At 37.3% G+C, this 21,519-nt stretch overlaps 1 protein-coding gene and 1 pseudogene across 2 annotated transcripts in view; both read right to left on the reverse strand.

The window, feature by feature from the left end:
* Nucleotides 1-1,944: 1,944 nt before the first annotated feature.
* On the reverse strand, nt 1,945-3,401 carry LOC149499919 (uncharacterized; annotated as a pseudogene).
* A 6,639-nt stretch (nt 3,402-10,040) lies between these two features.
* LOC114247897 (uncharacterized) overlaps nt 10,041-21,519 on the reverse strand; it is a 68,966-nt gene continuing 57,487 nt past the window's right edge. For both annotated transcript variants that reach the window (XM_089738286.1, XM_089738288.1), the window contains 4 exons: nt 14,479-14,605; nt 13,634-13,714; nt 12,492-12,605; nt 10,041-11,613 (listed from right to left, as the gene is read on the reverse strand). In XM_089738286.1, coding sequence (XP_089594412.1) covers nt 11,528-11,613; nt 12,492-12,605; nt 13,634-13,714; nt 14,479-14,605 — 408 coding nt within the window. In that variant the 3' untranslated portion in view covers nt 10,041-11,527. The remainder of the gene's footprint in view (nt 11,614-12,491; nt 12,606-13,633; nt 13,715-14,478; nt 14,606-21,519) is intronic.

A 21,519-nucleotide genomic window follows, 5' to 3' on the forward strand; every position in this document is an offset into this window, starting at 1 on the left:
CTGAGCTCATCGATGAGCTTATTCATATAAATACTAAATAGCAAAGGTGAGGTTAGACCCCCCTGCCTCACACCACATTCTAAACGGTACGCATCAGAGTGCGCACCGGCCCATCTCACACTATTATTTTGATTGCCATACCAATACTGAAAAATTTTAATTAATTCAGGCGGCAGCTTTACTTCCCTAGCTAACTTATTCCATAGTAAATCATATCGAACAAGATCAAAAGCCCTGGACAGATCTAGGAAACATGCGTATACAGGTGTCTTCCTCCCAGTATAATACTGCACAGTACTCTTAAGTGTCATTATCGCAGTATCAGTCGATAACCCATTCCTAAAACCAAACTGCCTATCATTAAGATGCACTTGTTTATTTAGGCAACTATTTAGTAAGCTATCCAAAATTTTAGCTGCAATTGTGGCCAAAGAAATCGGCCTGTAGTTATTGATGTTTGACAGATCACCTGTTTTGTTCTTAGGAATGGGCGTGACTATAGTCTTCATCATTTCCGCCGGGAGATAAGAATGACTTAAACATAAGTTAAACAATAAAGCCAAAATTCTAGGTAGGTGAACACCTGCGTTTTGTACATGTTCAATACTAAGGCTATCATGTCCTGGAGACTTACCCCTAGCCATATTTTTGATTACCGCAGCGATGTCACGGGCTGAGAAACGCACCTCAGGGCCACTGACGTCATAACAATGCGCTCGAGTAGATGGATCTAACGGTGATGAGATTTTATAATGTTCTAAAAACTGGTTGGCAATATCTACCGGCTCTTTTTTCCCTTCAACAGTCGATGGAAGACTCGATCTAGGACTCAACCTATTTACTTCCCTCCAAAAGCTTCCGAAGCTACCATTTACATGATGGGACGCGATTATGTCCATCTTAATCTTACGCTCGTTGTTTTGACACCATTTTAACTTTGCTTTGAAAGCTTTCCGAGATTCACACATTTGCGTGTAAGTCATGCCAGAACTGGGCTTACCATTTTGTACCCACAGTAGAAACCTATACCGAGCCTCCGCGTGAGCTTCCTTTACGTACTTATTCCATCCCGTGACATAATTGCGCTTCCCACTAATCCCGCGACAGCAGGTCGCCACAGCTGACTCACTTAAAATACGTATCACAGATTTATATAATTTATCAATATGAAGTCTATGTTCTACGTTCTCACACATCTTATCACAGCACTCCCGAAAAACAATAGGGAAGTCAATGTCTCTTAATTTACTATGACACAGTTTTTGATACTTATCAATATGAAAGGAATCCCGAATACCCCACAAAACCCTATTTACCTCGTGTTTTATATTTGTAATTTTAGGTTCTAACACTGTTATATTACATGTCATCTCCAAAGGTAAGTGATCTGACCAAAAAACATCATACTTTACATTTACATCAACAACAGCCTGCATAGCAGCCTTCGTGAGCACGCAGTGATCCAACCATCTACGACAGTCATTATGAGCATCACTTATATATGTGTATGTGTCCGAATTTATTCCTAGTCTTTCTATATCCGCACATAGCCACTGTTGTTCGTCACAGAAACTCAGCAGTTCATTACAAAAACGCTCACCTGGATGTGAATTGAAATCTCCCAACATGTAAACACTTTCAAGGTTATTGCTTTCAATAATAGTACATATTTCATTAAGACACTCAGTAAACTCATTTAAATTATCTGCTGAGTCTGTCGGCATATAAACTGAAAATACTAAAAACGCACGTTCCGCCACCATAAACTTTGCCGCCGTCATACGTACATTATTGCAATCGATTACTGATACCGATGTAAACAAACTTTTTCTCCACAACAAAGCGACACCGCCGTACGGCCTCCCGTGTAGCACTTCAGTGGACGTATTCACAGCTGATTTGCCTGTGAATGCAAACTCCTCGTCTATTGTTCCTAAGAAAGTAATATCATGCGGAAGTAGCCACGTCTCTTGGAGTGCAATGATATCAGCAGATTTACATAATGACTTGACACAATCAATAGATCTATGGATAGATCTACAATTAAAACTCACAAAATGCGATAGATAGTTAGCATTGTGTATCATGTTGAGTGGTAGATAAACTCGTTCGTTCGTTAATTCTATTTCTAAAATTAATAAACTTTCTAAACTTTACACCCTCTGGCCAAAGATTGTCATTCAAGAAAACTGTCAACTTATTATGTGGAACAAAAATCTTGTAGGCATTATATTCTTTTTCTCGTTTCATATCGACTTTTTCTATCTTCACTGACACCTGCGTTTTGTGCAGTATGTAACTAGCTATATCATTCATTACCACACTTTTGTCCACATTATTGATAAATAAGGGTACCGAGATTTCTGCGGCTTTAAACTTGTATTGAAGTTCATATGACGCCGTTCCCATTTTACCAATAAACCGATTTTTGTATCGTTTATTTTGCACTTCAATCCATTCCTTATTAGGTTTGCTTTGCTTCCATACACCTGGTTGCCTTAAGACTTCGGCCATTGTCTTTTGGTTTTGCGATGCATTGATACTATTATTATACTGCATATTATTCTTATCTATTGATCGAATAGCTTGTACACAAGATAGTGAAGATGGCGCCGATGTCAGCTGTTGCTTATGAGATTCTTGTTGATGCGAAACCATATCACCACTATTATCATTAGCTCGCCCGGGTGTAAGGGGCGCTTGATCAATTGCGCCTGTAGATGCACATAAGCAATTATTTCTTTTATCAAATTGTAATGAACTTTGTTTCCTCGGTGTAACTACCCTACTTGGTTGATTGTTATGTAGATCAGTGACACATAAAACATCATTTTTTCTCATATTATTTACTTTAAAATGTTTCGTATTATCTACTGATGAGCTTATCAAGCTCTGGAAATCCGTGCTTAATACTATAAATTCCTCACGATTAACGTAGTTATCTTTAATATTATTTACATCATTTCGTAATACTAAAAGATCTTTCAATAATTTTGTTACATCGATGTGATCAAAAGTAACCGGGGGTAGTTTTTGCAACTCTCTTGCTACGAATATTGGAATCTTTTCTGGGTCTGTTTGTTTGAAAATACTTATTATATCCTCCAAATTCCTATTTTTTTTTACCTTTATTTTTACGTGTAATATTACGAATTGAAGTTTGCACTGAGTCATATAACAGACCTTTGGCTTTTTCTACATCCTCTTCTGTAAACGCAGTAGCACATATTTGCACTAAGCTTTCTTCGTTCATCACTTCACACTTATTTTGCACAAATGCAAGCACCTCATTAATTACAATGTTACAGTTGGAGCATTTTAACACTTTCGTTGACATTTTGTCGTCTCGCTATGAACTCAAATAGCACTACGTACATTGACGTCCGTATAGGTCAACTGCAACTGACCAACTTATTGTGTTCTTTTTTTTATAATAAATAAATTTAAATTAAACTTAAAAAAATAAATATTTACAATATGTAACTATATCTATAACTAATCCGTACTTGTCAAAATCCTCATAAATTGTCAATATTCTTAATAAAATTCCTATTAATAATATACAAGTGCAAATGTTGAGCTGCTTGCCAGAAATGATATAATAGTGCTTTGTTTTTTTGTTGTTTCCTTGTAGGCTGCCTGTAATAATCTAAATCTGTGTGAAAGGCAATAAATGATTTTATTATTATCTACTAATGGTAGTCCAGTGGTTGAAATTAGACCATAATTTATTTAAATTTTAAGTTTGAACATTATTATAGTTCTATTGTCACCTTTCTATTATCATAATTTCTATAATAATCATTGCTCTATGTCGCTAAGGCTACATTATAGAAAAATAATATTAAAGACAAAAAATATTAATCTATTCTCAATTTGACCACAGATTGATAAATCAATAAACAAAAAAAGTATAAATGCATGTGAGTGTGTGTCAAATACATGGTATTGTGTGTAAGGTTTTTTTATTGATTTAGTTTATTTTTTTATTGTTTATGCACAATTAAAAAAAAAAGGTAACAATATGCACTACTTCTCTATATTCTCTATAAGTGTGGGAAATTTCATACATCTCCGTCCGCGCAATTTTCGTAAAAAGGGGTACAACATTATTGCTTCACGTATTAGATAAAATGTAGGTTCTTAATAATAATACATAAGTGTTTTGAAATATAAAACTAATCTTAAATTTTTTAGTTATACCACTTCCATTCTAAGGGTGCTATTTCGTAAACAAACTTTGCCGTAATACGTAACCTTTAAAATACACGGAAACTGCCCAGCATAAACATAATTTTTTAGTAACTATAATAGAAGTATTAGAATTAGAAGTTTATTATAGAATTTATTTAATTGTAATTACATATTTAGACATACTTAACATAATTAATCCTGGAATAAGTAATTATTTCAGCTTTTTTTAATTAAAGAAATTATGTTTTATATAGGTTTAATCATTTACCCGTTGAACGTTTATAAAATGATTGTATTTACGGTAATAGTGTTAATGATCTTCATTAGGTGGCCCAAATATACTAAAATTATTACGAGCATCCATCCTTACTTATAAATGTGTAAAGAAACAAAATTATTATTACATTATTCAAATTTCTACATAATTTATAAATTTATATCTGTATATATGTATGTGTAAATATGTATATATGTGTGTGTGCGCGCGCGCGCGCGTGTGTCTGTGTGTGTGTGTGTGTGTGTGTGTGTGTGTGTTTGTGTGTATATATATTTCAATAGATAGGTATATACACAGTGTGCAATTCATTTCGACATTATTCTTGCCCATCTAATGGTTGTCTGGAAGAGATCACTCTTAGTGATAAGACCAAGAATTGTACTCTTTTTTTTTGTTAATGTTGTTTCGCAATATTTATTCATTTTGTGTACAATAAAGAATACTCTATCTCACTCTCTCTTTCTCTCATCAAACAATTCTTTAAAAAAAAGCAATGATTTAATAAGAATTAAATGAAAATGCAAAGAATTCATATGTATTTACAACTAGCTAGACGTCTATAAAATTTTCTAAACGAAAAAATATATGTGTATAAACCATTAGAATAGATAAAACCTTAAAAAACAATATTATTATTAAAAACGAAAGAAAAAATCTTGAAATTGTATTGGTTTCACGGCAAAATTTTTAGTGACTACGTAACTTGCTTGAAAGTGAAGAAATACTCTCAAAATCCATTAATTTGTAACTCGCACTCGCACATACAATAATCGAGAGGCTCACTTCGGTAAAGCTATTCGATACATGAGACAGCAACATAAACAAACCTTCTCTCTCCCTCAAATTGGGATTCATAAGTTTACCACTAGGTGGCACTAATACAACCTCACACAAATTAAACATAACATTAACATCGACTGAGTAATTAAAAAACCTCGCACTAAACACAGGTACATTACCCATTACCCGACTAACTATAAATATCGTTAGAAAGCTTGGCATTACAATTAAACGCCTTAAAAAACAACCTTGCGTGCTACCAATATAAGAGAAAAAATTATCGCTTCTCAAGATGAATAAACGTCCTGCAAATTGAGTAACTCACACTCAGAGCTCCGCACGTTTCACCGTGAAGAGCGTACACTCGATGCGAGTCATTCGATTCGATTTTTGAAACTCGCACTAAGCCTACAGGTAGGACCTTATAGGTCTGCGTGGAAATACACCATGATTGTGTTCACTTGTGCTCATTCCTGTGCTCCTGTTAGAATATTAGTTAAGCAGAACCAACCAGCCCATATTACAATTTTTTTTTTTACATCATACTTAATTAATTTTATGTAATGTTATATGTCAAATCAAATCAAAATAATACTATAATACTATTCAAATCAAATCAAATCAAAAAAATTTTATTCAACATAAATGAAAGTACATACTTGTTGAACGTCAAAAGAACTATTACTTAGTTAACGTCAAAGACAATAATTACATTTAAAAACGACCGACCTCGGACGCTGATTTGTGAGTTGTGACTAATAGCTATTAAGCACCTAATAATAAATTCTTCCTTACGCGAGTGTAAACTTCTTCATTATTTATACTCTCCTGGGTGGTTGGCGTCGTTAGCATTTTCTAAAGCCCACCTTTATAAACTTATAGCCTCCTGGTAGCTGGCTACGAACTACGCTAGTTGCTTTCGATTGCTCTTCGAATATTATTGCCATTACCATTTGTCTGGGTAACAATAAAAAATAGCGGCTAAATTTGGTATTATTCATGTTTGATTTTCGTACGATGTATTGAAAATAAACTAATCAAAGTAGAATTTAATATGTACTCCATTTTAACGAGTCATCGCAGAAAAAATAATACAGAAATTTAAATTGTGCTGTTCTCGAAAAGCTTCATAGATGGCTCTGTGCTATAGTTTCGCTATCCCTTTCCTAGTGTGGTCTGAGTAACTCAATAAATAGGAGGAGTAACACAAGTGTCACATCGTTGGTATCTCTTGGCTTTTATGTTCTCTTGGTACTGACGAAGTAGATTCTTCTGTGACACAAGTATTTGCGCCTCTTTCGAGGGAGTTCCAAACAAAGGAACTCCACAAAAAACTTACTTTGAATGTATGTTTTTTTCGTCGTGGCTTAACGGATAAGAAGTCCGATGCATTCGTGTTGAGCGATGCACCGATGTTCGAATCTCAGGCGGGTACCAATTTTTCTAATGAAATACGTACTCAACAAATGTTCACGATTGACTTCCACGGTGAAGGAATAACATCGTGTAATTAAAAATGAAACCCGCAAAATTATAATTTGCGTAATTACTGGTGGTAGGACCTCTTGTGAGTCCGCGCGGGTGGGTACCACCACCTTGCCTATTTCTGCCGTGAAGCAGTAATGCGTTTCGGTTTGAAGGGTGGAGCAGCCGTTGTAACTATACTGAGACCTTAGAACTTATATCTCAAGGTGGGTGGCGCATTTACGTTGTGGATGTCTATGGGCTGACCTTTTTAATATATATTTTGATAGTGTAGGGGAATTATACCCCGCCCCGCTTAGCTCATGCAGTTATAATAATTTAATTAGCAATATACGTTAGTGTCTCAAATATTAAGTGTATATATAATCTATGCGTTAGTGGTTAACGTGCAGCGATCCACCGCGGTCGCTGATGCGACTGAACATATAATTATACTTATATAGTATTTTATTGACCACTCTGATGAGTTTTCCGGAGAACAACCCAACTCAACCAACGCACAATGATCCTCACAACACTAAAACATCACAATAGTTTTGTCATAAAAAAAAATCATAGCAAACGAAACCAACCACTGACCATTTTAAAGCCTTTAAATGCCATATAACGAATGCCGTCATTCATCCACCTTTATGGAAATAATAATTTTTATTGCAATTACAATAGTCGTCCAATCTTCTTTAAAGCACGAATTGTTTGATCGCAGAAATTAACCGTGCGTATAAATATATGTTTAAATAAATAACAATAAGATTAATCTTTTTTTTAATTAAACCAGCTAGCTAACCGTTTTTGCTTGAGAAGTATTTAATTTATTTTTAGATGGAAGTTTTTAGGTAGATAACTCTCGAAGTCAACCACGATGTGAACTTCTTAGAGAAATAAACGTTTAGTATTCTTATGTTTATGTTATCCTGGTCTCTTGTTACGTTTTTTGGGTTATTTTGAGGTGAGGTGTATATCGCGCTACTCGGTCGGTCGAATGAAAAGTCCTACCAGCCTGGAGAAGCTAGCATAGCCCCCTGAATCTACCGGTGATGAGGTAGGAAAAAGAAAGGTTCGAATGATAAAATGAGAAACGAAATCAACAATCTTAAAGTATGAAGAATTTTTATGTTCCGTATAATAATAATACAAGCGACCCGCCCTCGCTTCGCTTCGGAAACTAATTTATTATTCATTTCTCTACTATTTAATGGATGTTGTTATACATATAAACATTCCTCTTCAATCACTCTATCTATTAAAAAAAAACCGGATCAAAATCCGTTGCGTAGTTTTAAAGATTTATGCATACATAGGGATATAGGGACAGAGAAAGCGACTTTGTTTTATAGGTACTATGTAGTGATGCTGTGTAATGATATTGATTTTTCAAGTTACTAGGATTCATAGATGTTACAACTGTACAACTTAAAAGCAACAATGCCAGTGGCACAGCTAAGTCGTGGCCTATCGAAAATTATGTTTTTCATATTTTATGCGAGTAGATGAATTCGCGGTCTACTTAGCATTAAGGCCTCAATTATTATTATTAAGTGCATTATCTATGACTAGGGCTGGTGACTTGTGATTATATGTATAGTGATTGGGAAGCGATAATAACTTTAGAACAAATAGTACTTTCTAGTCAACCATAGATGGCGTTGATCTATAGAAATGTTCGTAATACCTTTTAGTGTTTCTGTGTTTCTGGTATATGTTTTTGCTAAACAAAGATGACGTTCTTTTCACATTGATACCGTCTCCAAAGTGAGGTCATTATTAAAGTCATCTACTAAGTAGATCTGTGAGCCAAAAATGAAATAACTCTCCAAGTCTAAGCGGCATTATAATTCCTTTTCCATTTTTCACTTATTTTTATCCTTTTTTTCCCTGCCTATGCTGATAGCCTTGAGAGGCTATTTCAGTTTCTCCTTGACGTGTATTATGAGCTCACGGGGCTCTAACCGGAGTGTTGCTAACACTGGCCCTAGCAAGAGCAGTGCTTCGCAGAATCTACCACCGAATCGGAAACGCCACCCACTGAGAAGATCCGGCGAGATACTCAGAGGGCTGGGTTAATTTACTCGTCGAGCCCTTCGTCGCAAGCGACGGGTTCGGCGAGGACGGTGACCGGTGCTTGAGGTCGTGGCCTAACGGATAAGACGTTCGGTGCATTCGTGTTGAAACGATGCACCGGTGTTCGAATCCCGCAGGCGGGTACCAATTTTTCTAATGAAATACGTACTCAACAAATGTTCACGATTGACTTCCACGGTGAAGGAATAACATTGTGTAATAAAAATGAAACCCGCAAAATTATAATTTGCGTAATTACTGGTGGTAGGACCTCTTGTGAGTCCGCGCGGGGGGGTACCATCACCCTGCCTATTTCTGCCGTGAAGCAGTAATGCGTTTCGGTTTGAAGGGTGGGGCAGCCGTTGTAACTATACTTGAGACCTTAGAACTTGTATCTCAAGGTGGGTGGCGCATTTACGTTGTGGATGTCTATGGGCTCCAGTAACCACTTAACACCAGGTGGGCTGTGAGCTCGTCCACCCATCTAAGAAAAAAAAAAAAAAAAAAGGTACCTAAAAGCACCGTTATTGGATCATTGTGTTTATTTGTCATATTTTTTTCTTCGTACGATTCATTTTAACTATACTTGTGCATTTTCACAGAAGCCAAACTGTTAATAAGCCCAGATTATTTCATGTTTCAACAACTTGACTTCTCGCGTTTCCTCCATGAAGCAGTAGTTGTTGATAAAGATATTGTTGTAGGTATTAGGTTTTTTTTTACTTTTTGTTTTTTTTTATTGCCGTATAGGCACACGAGCATACGGCCTACCTGATGCTGAGTGGTTACCGTCGCCCATGGACTTCAGCAATGCCAGGGCAGAGCCAAGCCGCTGCCTACCGCTTAATACTCTCCACAAGCCTCTTTTGAAGAAGGACAAGTCATAGCGCTCGGGAAACACCGTGGAGCCGGTACATGGCAAAAAAGACCTCTGGAAACGCACTGTCGATGAATGCAGCGGTTCCAGATAATATGGATGAACCTTGCTCCGATGGCGGGAGGTGCGATGATAAAAAGGAAATGAAGGATCATCGCAAAAAACTCCTCAGAGCATTCCTCATGAAACATACGGTACAAAATACAGAGGGAACCGAAGTCCCTCCGCAGACCGAGAGGTTCCAGTGAATGGGGTATTAGTTTCTACTGTACTTGATAAGTACGTTTCTCGAAGCCATTGGATGTAGCAGTTATTACGAAGGCAAATAAGACAACAAAATATTATCATTTATATAATATCAAATACTATGGTAATATTATTTATTATAATTTTCAATAAATTTAATCTTAGGTATTAATTAGTTATTTTGGTCATATACAAAATTATCTTAAAAGTTAGTTTCTTTTAATGCAAAATGAGAATTCGTATCAATATTATTTTGCTGAGAAGGTCCGACTTGGGGATTGCGTAATGTTTATTTTAATTTTAATTATTTTGTCAGAGCTGCTTTGCAATAATTAGAGCTATTTTGTAACGAATAAATACAAAATAATACTTAAATAGATATGAATTAATTTCTACATTCTTTTAATTTCCTAAAAAATAATTAAAGAACCATAAAATTTTGTATTTACGGTCGGCGTTGACCATTTTTCTGTAAAATATAGTTCAATTAAAAACAAACAAAAAAAATCCTCATTATATAATTCGATCCTTGTATTAATATTTAGCCAGTGTAGTGCGGTTTTTTAGCTATTTTGGTGTACATCTTGTTTGTGATGGGTGGAAGAGCTCACAGCTGGCATGGCCCCAAGTGATTGCTTATAGACATTAACAGCATGAATGCAGCTTCTCGCCTTGAGGCTTGAGGTCGAATCTCTTTTGTATATAGGTGGACCTGTCCTTCAAACTAAACGTGTGTTTTTTCTCGTGATAATTAGGATATATACATATTAGTATATAGACAGACATCGCATATATGCTCATTTTTATTATTTTAATTATACTCATAATGCAAAAACCTTTTGCTTCTTCAAGCTTAAGCGGATCCTTCATTTTGCATCAAAAATAATATCTTTTGTTCGAAGCACTTTGGGGTATTATTAATATTATAACATTAGTAACAATTGATCTACTAAAGAGAAAAAATGACCTTAAAATGGCCGAAAAGCTATTAAATGGAAGTAAATTTTCTACCATGGCAACTCTCCATGGATTTTAATCTGACCAGCAGATTCATTATAATATTGTAGATATATTTGCATTATAAATATGTAATTTATTTTTTAATATCTTTCGAGAATAAATCCAATTATTTTATTTTTAATATTATAATTTTTTCCAATAATATTTAATTCTAAATTAAGTATATACCTATGCTATATTACAATTTAACTCTAATTTTAGAATTTATATTTTTTTAGTGTGGGGCCTTTTTATTTTAAACGATTGTTTAGCACCGAAAAAAGGTTTTTTTTTTAATATTATTTATAGTAATTTTATAGTTCGGTTAACGTGATTAATGTTAATTTACATTTTAATCATAATATGTATTTTGTCAGGATTCATTATACTTTAGACCGCTGAATTACTTTACTTGTTAGTTCGTCATGACTTCTGCTTACGTTCCGTTAACTCCGCTACTAAAAAGCTCGAAATCTTCTTTTCAAAACATCCAGATTATTATAATCTGTTTAGTTTAGATAACATTGGAGTGTTCCGCTAATAATTGTGTTACATGTTATAATAGTGTTCGCGCCATTATTTGACAGATGAGAGCTGTCAATCTGACATTACGGTCGCGTGTGATTGTTGGCTGTGATGGGAGGAGCTTCGGCCTCTTGTGCTGCTGCCTCAGCTCTTAATTTGCGGTACTTCCCTGTAATTAGAATATTGTCTAGTGAATTCAATGTGAACGCTATTATTATTATTATTAGTTTTTTTTGTGGCGTAGGTGGGTGGACGAGCTCACAGCCCGCTTGGTGTTCCTCCTCCTTGTGTCGATAATCCTCAGTGTTGAGGGTCGTGGCTTCCTCTAATAACTTTCTCTTGTATTATCTTGCGCCATTCCTGCCTGTCCTCGGCTGTGTGGATAGCAACGTGGACTGAAGTATTGAGAGTGGAGCATATTTGGTCCGACCAGCGCATTGGACTTGTGTTAAGTGGTGGTAAATGCACCACCCACCTTGAGATATAAGTTCTAAGGTCTCAAGTATAATTCCAACGGCTGCCCCACCCTTCAAACCGAAACGCATTACTACTTTACGGCAGAAATAGGCACGGTGGTGGTACCTACCCGCGCGAACTCACAAGAGGTCCTACCAGCAGTAATTACGCAAATTATTACATTAGGAAATCAAAATCAAAGTTTGCTATTTATTTAAAACTACTTTTAAAGTTTAATCTCTGACTGACTGATTCAGTTAGTTGCGCCGAGGGTCGCGGCTTCGATTCCGGGCAAACATTGTGTGCTGAACAGGTTTTTTTGCTCTTTGTCTGTGTTTTTATTATTTATACATAAATGTATATAAATATCTGTCAGTCTTTGGTACCCATAACACACGGAATCCTAATTTGGGGCCAAATGACGGTGCGTGATTTTCTCCCTGTTATTTATTTAATAATAAAAACGTCAGAACAAACCTTAAAAATAGTTTTAAATATATTTCCTACTCGCGAAAACCGAAGAAAATACTAACATAATACCTTTTCAGTGAACAATCTAAGGCAAAATTATTCAATAAACTTTCAACTCACGTGAAATCTTCAGCATAATTACACCCCACCATATAGACCAGCCCCAACCGACCAAGCAGAAGAGAACCGTGAACAGTTGACCACAACCAACGAGCAGGTTGATCACGAATGATCCTGAAACAATCAAGGTATTGTAGGAAACCTGATCGGTCATTCTAATTGACCGACAGACGTTCTATAGATCAGTGTGCTTAGTGCGAGTTTTTTAACGTTCTCGATAGCGTAAAAGTTAGCTCATATTTGTATGGAATAGGATCGTTTGCTTAAGGCCCACTGAGTTACTCGCCGGATCTTCTGAGTGGATCGCGTTTCCGATCCGGTGGTAGATTCTGCGAAGCACAGCTCTTGCTAGGGTCAGTGTTAGCAACTCTCTGGTTTGAGCCCCGTGAGCTCACCTACACACGCTAGGGTAAGCTGAAATAGCCTCTCAAGGCTATCAGCATAGGTAGGAGAAAATTGCCTACGTTTGCCGCTAGGGGCGCTGATCCAACTGCATACAAAATTGGGTTAACTTTTACGCCATCGAGAACGTTAAGAAACTCGCACTAAGCACACAGTTGTGTGCTTACCGAAGATCACAAACATAAATTTACGTGTTACGGCACTTGGCCCTAATAACACCACTCGGGCATTCCAGTTGCTACTTATTTCGCATTACACGTCCTCAATTATTCAAATTTAAAATCGTTTATATCAATGACATGTAACATACTTGTTGAACGTAAACTCTTCCGGATAAGAAGTGGTTAAGCAACACAACTAACTAACCCTAAACCTAAACCCTAAACCTAAACTCTAAACCCTAAGTCGCTAGACAAAAATGTTAGTAAAGAACTATTATTAGGTATGTTATTACAAGTGAAGGCAAAACGGTTAAGTCTTAATTTGTCCTCTGTTGTCAACCATTTGTATTTTGTTTCCTTTTTTTATAACCTGGCAACATTTAGTGTTTTCATTACGTAACCAGATTTCAACCAAATTTTGAGTACATCGAAATATATGAATAAATATATAAAATAGAATAGATTTGTTTGAAAAAAAAAAGCGAAGAACACAGTTAACATTACATAGTATACCTAGTATAACATAAATCCTTATTAACGAAACAAATTCAGCATTAATAAAAATGTTCGTTGCCCCACCTATTCTGTGTCTGGCTCCGTCGTGGACTCCAAACCTCGGTATGCCGAAGCAGAGACAGAACAATCCGCTACAGATCGTCCCTGGAACACGAAGAGATGAGAGTAAATACAACATATGAAATTCCGTTATAATTTTAACAAAATATTTCTTTTCAACACTAATAAGGACCGGGCCTCGTATGCCTTCAAAAGTTATGTTGAGTCTCTATATCGGGCAAGGATTAATAAGACACGTGTTCAGTTAAGTGACTAACGTATATAGGGATTACAACTAACGTACTATCGACAGTCCGAAAATTCTGAGACTGACGTAGCATCATTGCAATATAATTGCCGCTAACACATACAAAATTATAATTACTAGTGGTCCAGCAGTAGTCGAAATTCGACTATAATTAATTGAAATTATAAGTTTGAACATTATTATGATTCTATTGTCAAATTCTATTATCACAGATTTCGCCAAGACTACACTTTAGGCAAATATTAATAAAGACAAACAATATTAATTTAATCTATTCTCAATTTGACCACAGACTATAAGCAATAATAAAAGTTTGACAATAAACAAATAGTATGCATGCGTGTGGGTGTCAAATACATGGTAGTGTGTGCAATGTTCTTTTTATTGATTTATTGTATTTTTTATGTATATTTTTTATAAAATATGAGCATTCTGCACTTCTCCTCTATATTCTCTATAAGTGTGGGAAATTTCATACTGCTCCGTCCGCGAAATTTTCGTAAAAAGGGGTACAAAGTTTTTGCTTCACGTATTAATATATAGATTAGTTGCTATGGGGACATTTGTGGTTCCTACAGTTAGGTAGATGAACAAGACTCACCAAGGCCGGGAACGATTATGTTGAACAGCAAACAGAAGTATGCCAGAGCTATCGGCAGGATTGGGATAGCTCCACGCATCACACTCGTGTGCTCAACCAAAGAAGTGTCCAGTTTCTTTCGGGTATCCTGTTTGAAAATCAGAACAATTCAATAGCATTTAGAAGACGTGAACTTAATATAAACGTTGTATCCCTCGCCATTTGCTGAACTAGACGTTTCAGTTGTCAGCCCGTAATGTATAGAACAGTCAAAATTGTAGGTCAATAAACTCATTGACGAAGGGCTCGACGAGAAAATTAACCCTCAGAGACAGCCCACTGAGTTTCTCGCCGGATATTCTCAGTGGGTCGCGTTTCCGATCCGGTGGTAGATTCTGCGAAGCAGTGCTCTTGCTAGGGCCAGTGTTATCAACACTTCCGGTTTGAGCCCCGTGAGCTCACTTCCACGTCAAGGAGAAGCTGAAATAGACTCTCAAGGCTATCAGCTTAGGTAGGAAAAAAAAAGCTTGAAATGGCTTGTTAATAGGATGATTTGTCAAAAACTCGAGAATGTTCTGCGAAGTGGATTATGAAGAAATCATAAACAAAATATTTAGGAATTTTAGTAGTGTAGTAAGTAGTAGTAACTTAGTAAGTGCTTAGTTGGTTTGGCGCAGTCTCCATTATTGACACTGTCGAACGAAGTTCATGAGCTACAGAAATTACGTCACGTGTCCTCAAATGTGTACCAGGCGCTCATAGTCAAGAGAAAGTACAGCTTTGTGGCTCATATTGACCTTTGCGTATTATTAAAATTTATTTAATATTGATTCAAGGATCTCGCTGTAGAATGAAAATATTCAGAACATATGCTATTTAATAATTTCTCTCAAATTATCTCACTAAAGCAATTTAAAAAAAAACAAATGGAAAAATGTTACTACTCCTGCCATCTATGAGCGAATATTTCTCTCTACAGAGAACTAGCGGGCTCTCCGCTAGCTCCTTGCATTTATGAAGTCCTGGTGTCCCCATAGCCAAAGAACCGGATTCCGGTTCCGCTCCTCCAGATATAATAATTAAACTACTTGTTTTGTCTTAACTCTTACATACATGTTGAAATTTTTAGTAGGCGTCTCGTATAAAGCATTCATATAGATATTATAAGAAATTTTACTAAGGAAATTTTCAGTTTATTTGAATTTGATACTAAATTAGATTTTATTTAGCAAAGCAACACGCAATGCGTACTGTATAAGTATATATAGTTTATACCTACCTACCTGCATTGTCAAAAATGAAGTTCATATTACAATTTTAGCTTTTGTCACAAAATGTATCATGCTCGAATACATCTCAAGCCTTATTTAATTTTGTATGTCATGTATATACATCGTAGTCAATCGCGACTGTATAACACGGAATCTATCGCTAAATAATAAATAGAGTTATTAGTTGAGAGATCTACAGCGCCATCTATCATACGTTGGTGGTATTATACCTGTAATCTACCCAGCACTTTCACTTTCAAATAATATGACAAAAATCGCGCGAGTTGCATATCACGAAAAAACAGTTAAATAATAAATTTATTTCGATGATTATGACTTTGGATTCTTATCGAAGGCAAGGTTGTCATTAGCCACAATATCGATGTACACAAGATTTCCTTACTTAATTTCCTTCTTGTATAGAAAGCCATACGTAACTTCCTTGAATTTATAAAGTCCTGGTACTTGTTTTGAATGTAGAAATGTCACAGTGATGCGCATTTTTTGCAATTTTTATGTGAGTTTTTGCCCTACCTACCTACCTCTATTTCGACTTCTTCAATATCGATGTCTCTTTTCATGAATTCGGTTGATAGCATTATTTTAGATTTTCGAGGACGTGGCGAGGGCATTGGTGTTAGAAAATCGGCAGTGGACGACATAATCGTTATGTTAAATAAATAAACAAAATTTGGATTTATGTATTAAATAAACAATTGTAGTCACAAATAGTTAAATTATTTAAGTATTTCTTTACGACTTTTGAAACGATTAAAACTCTTTTAAATTAGAAACAAATTATATTATTATAACAGGTAACTTCTTCACAAAAACATAAGTATTTTCTTCTAGTTATAAACTAAAACCCGATCAATCACACACTGTTGATAGTAAATAACACAGATTTGAATTTCAATTTACTCAAACTTCTGATGTGATGCTGTAAATTTACTAAAGTCAAGGTACTTTTTTATTTATTGGACATGATTACAAAAACACATTTCATAAAATTTCTTGAATAAAATACATGATGAATATTTATTTTATTTTATGTATTTTTCGATCGCAAAACGAATATATTCTTCGATGGAACTTTTTCGACCCGTTTATTACGCTTGTGCAAAAATCACTGATTGAATTTCATCGTATAAATAATAACATTTGACTGATTGTTCGGCTAATGTAATGACGACTTGACCTTATGTCTGTTGTATATTTTGTCTGTTAGTACATTCTGTTTTGAATCCAATATTTTGGTTATGTATTAGTAACTGTGTCAATAACATTAGATTCGTTTATTGCAAAAAAAAAAGAAACATGTGTGCAATTCACACGTGTTAGAAGTGAAACCTTCAAAAATTAAAATACAATTATCCTAAATGTCAAAGTATAATATGTAAAATTTTGTCATTAGTAAATAATTGTAAATCATCTTTTATAGAATGAGGTAGCGCCCTCTGTGAATCGATATTTTACCGTCACGTATAATCCTAAATTGAAATTCACTACAAGAGGATTCATAGGCACGTTAGTATTAAAAAATCTCATAGATGGCGCTGTATTACAATTTTTCGACACTTCCGTTGCATACCTGCGTGACGTTACATCTGTAAAATTTTTACCCTCATGCGCATAAAGAAGTTTCACTTCAAAAACACAGGAAAGCTTATATTTTTTAATTTTATTTTATTGCCCTTGTAGGCAGACGAGCATACGGCCCACCTGATGGTGAGTGGTTACCATCGCCCATGGACTTCAGCAATGCCAGGGGCAGAGCCAAGCCGCTGCCTACCGTTTAATACTCTCCACAAGCCTCGTTTGAAGAAGGACATGTCATAGCGCTCGGGAAACACCGTGGAGGGGAGCTCATTCCATAGCTGGATGGTACGTGGCAAAAAAGACCTCTGGAAACGCACTGTGGATGACCGCAGTGGCTCCAGGTAGTATGGATGAACTCCACTCCGGTGGCGGGCGGTGCGATGGTAAAAACGAGATGCCGGTATCATCTCGAACAATTCCTCAGAGCACTCCCCATGGAACAAACGGTACAAAATACAGAGGGAACCGAAGTCCCTCCGCAGACCCAGAGGTTCCAAACGATCCGTGAGAATGGGATTATCGACAATCCGAACGGCTCTCCTCTGTATGGAGTCAAATGGAAGAAGCTGGTATTTGGGAGCCCCGGCCCAGAGATGGGAGCAGTACTCCACGCGAGGCCGGACTTGTGCTTTATAAAGCAAAAGCCTTTGTCCAGGCGTGAAGTACCGCTTCGCTCTGTTGAGGACTCCCAGCATTTTGGACGCCAACTTGGCTTTGCCTTCCAGATGACTCCGAAACTGGACATCGCTCGAAATGTCGACCCCAAGTATCCCAATACTCTCGGAAGGTTGCAGGGATACTCCTTGGAATTGCGGCGCCATGACAAAGGGGTCCTTCTTCGCAGTGAACGCGCAAACTTGCGTCTTTAACGGGTTGAATTGAACCAAGTTCAATTCACCCCATTCGGAGACTCGCCCCAGAGAGTTCTCCACTTCAGACACGAGTTTTGATCGTCTCTCTTGCACCACGCTCCGAGAGAGACTCTGATGGCCGATATATCGCGCATCCCCCGTGCTGTCATCCGCATAGCAATGCATGCCATCAATAGACAGCATGTCATTGATATACAGGATGAAAAGCGTGGGGGAGAGCACCGAACCTTGTGGAACGCCAGCGTTAATGGTCATGGTATCAGAACAGTCACCGTCTACAACGACCGTGATGCTCCGCCCATCCAAAAAGCTAGCGATCCACTTGCAGAGACCCTCGGGGATTCCGTAAGATGGTAGCTTCGACAGAAGTGCCCTATGCCAGACCCTGTCGAAGGCCTTCGCGATATCAAGGCTCACAGCAAGAGCCTCGCCCTTGCTTTCCAAGGCTTCAGCCCACCTGTGAGTAAGGTATACAAGAAGATCGCCAGCTGAGCGACCGTGATGGAAACCGTACTGTCGGTCACTGATCAGCTGGCGATCTTCAAGATACTTCAGGAGTTGTATATTAATTATTCGCTCCATCACCTTGGAAAGCAAGGAAGTTATCGCGATAGGCCTATAGCTCGACTTATATCTTCGGCTATTTTACCCTTCAGCCCTATTCATAGCTTCCTAGCCGCAGTAAGAGGGAGAAAGTACACGTATATACACTGTCAATAAAGACCTACGTTAGTTATTATAGAAATATGTAATTTTAGCCGGTTTTATTTTTAATATACGATATGAATTTAATTCCTTCGTCGTGAAGTCAGTTTGTAAGCATGTGTTAGGTACGTAATTACTTAGATCAGTGTCTGTGATTTCAGCCTAGGCATAATTGCATCATTCGGTATCAGTACAACGTCTTACCAAATGGACCCCTTGTGAGTCCGCACGGGTAGGTACCACCACTCTGCTTATTTCAGCCGTGAAGCAGTAATGCGTTTCGGTTTAAAGGGTGGGGCAGCCGTTGTAACTACATATACTGAGATTTTAGAACTCACATGTCAAGGTGGGTGACGGCATTTACATTATAGATGTCTATAGGCCTCAGTAACCATTTAGCACCAGGCAGGCTGTGAGCTCGTCCACGCATCAATTCAATAAAAAAAATTAAAAGAATTGAATTTGAATTCACATGTCAAGGTGGGTGGCGGCATTTACATTAAAGATGTATATAGGCCTCAGTAACAATTTAGCACCAGGCAGGCTGTGAGCTCGTCCACGCATCAATTCAATAAAAAAAAAAGTCTTGCATTAAAAAAAACACTAGTGCTGATGGAGGACCACGTTAGGACCGTAGTTCCTTGTTTTTAAAAGCGTGTCCTTAGTCATAAAGTTTTGTTTATTATTACTGTGATGAGTAACAGTGAATTATGGATTATTTAAAAATGCCAAATTTAATATTGAGGTTGTAGTACGGGCCACGCACCAGGCTCATTGCCAGATTATGGCTCACTTGTATGTAATACAAAGATACAGGGAAGGAAGGAGAAAATCACACGGAGGGGGAATAACGCTTTATAGCAGTCAAATCCTACCGCAGGCCGCGTTAAGAAACTGCGTTCTAAAATAATTGACTTAACGAACCATTGTATTTGAATAAAATACATTTTACGAATCGAACTATATGTGAGGCGCTTATCATTAATTTGATTACCTTTTCCTCCATAAAAAAAATTAAACACACAAAACAAATGTCCTACAAACTTTAAAAATGACGCAAATCACTGAATTTCACCGAAATCTCAGTCATTATTAATTCATTTGAAAAGCACAAAAATTGAAAGAAAATTGGTCCGTAATTACAGAATAAGTTCGCATCGAGTCCTTGGGTCGTGAGTCAGTCGCGTGTTCACTGGCCACTCGCTCATTGATGGTCAGATCCGAAGGTCGAGTTGCACGTTTTTCTTGTAACGTGACTCTTAAGCCTTCGTCAAACAGAACGCGTAATTAGTGCGGGTCAGAGCGCTAAACTGACGCCGCGCTATGACGCCGTGATGTGTTGTACTACTATGATAACATACCGTCAAACAGAGCCCCAGCGCTGTAAGTACGCAGCGCTCTGTCGCGGCGTTAGGACGCTTTGACGTCAGGCGTTGTAATTTTTTACAAATTTTATTTTAGCGTCCGAATGAATGTGTATATACTAGATAATGCCCGAAAAAATGATATTGTGGCGGGTAGCCATCATACAACGCAAGATAATTGACAGATGCCTGAATCTCGCTTACGACATTTTCAAGATAAAGCGCATATATACAAGTTCCGAACAACAACATTTGGACCGTCGGTCTACCGAGCAATATCATCCGCTCGGTGGAAGATCTTCCTTTCGTCGTATATTCCCAAACTGGTGACCTGCGACGAGATGTGAACAACGCAACCTTCTGATTCAACATCAGCGCATCAAGAACTTCGGCTACCACAATCCCGCATTCTCGCAGATAAAAACAAGTCATCGACAGTCGTCCCACAGCAAGCCAGCATCGCAGCCTCAACAGGACCATCGCAGCCGACTCACCGCGCTTCCTGGCCCTACGGCACGCACCTACACTGCCTCATCGCGCAGCATTCAAGCTCAGTCTCGACTCACCGCAGACTTCGAGCAGCACTGGCACTTGCAAGCTTATCTCAGCACGGACAACGATAACTAAATATGACACGACCTTCAGTCTCGGAGGGGAGTGATGTGGCGGGTAGCCATCATACAACGCAAGATAATTGACAGATATGCCTGAATCTCGCTTACGACATTTTCAAGATAAAGCGCATATATACAAGTTCCGAACAACAACATTCGGACCGTCGGTCTACCGAGCAATATCATCCGCTCGGTGGAAGATCTTCCCTTTGTCGTTAAGCTCCCCAAAATATAAATAGTTAAAAAATACCCATGCTTATACAATGCCACATCTGAATCACTCGATTTCTTAATACTTTTAAATTTTCACACTGCTATCGAAAGGCACTATGATTTGGCGAATGCGTTGCGTCAAGGAGCGTTAGACTCATCTAGTCAATTGGTGTGACATGAAAAGAGCGCGACGTTAAGTACGCGGCGTTATGTACGCGTTCTGTTTGACGAAGGCTTTAGAGTCATTATTGTATAAACAACAAATATGTCATTAATAAACAATCACTATACACTAAGAAAACAGTTTAAATCTTTCATGAAAAAACAGTAAAGCATTTTTTTGTTGCCCTTGTAGGCAGACCTGCAGTCGGTACGCCTAATAGTAGCGTACTACCATCGCTGATGGACGACACTTGACGACAGC

Source organism: Bombyx mandarina, chromosome 24, assembly GCF_030267445.1.
Source record: "Bombyx mandarina strain Sakado chromosome 24, ASM3026744v2".
Classification (NCBI taxonomy): Eukaryota; Metazoa; Arthropoda; class Insecta; order Lepidoptera; family Bombycidae; genus Bombyx; species Bombyx mandarina.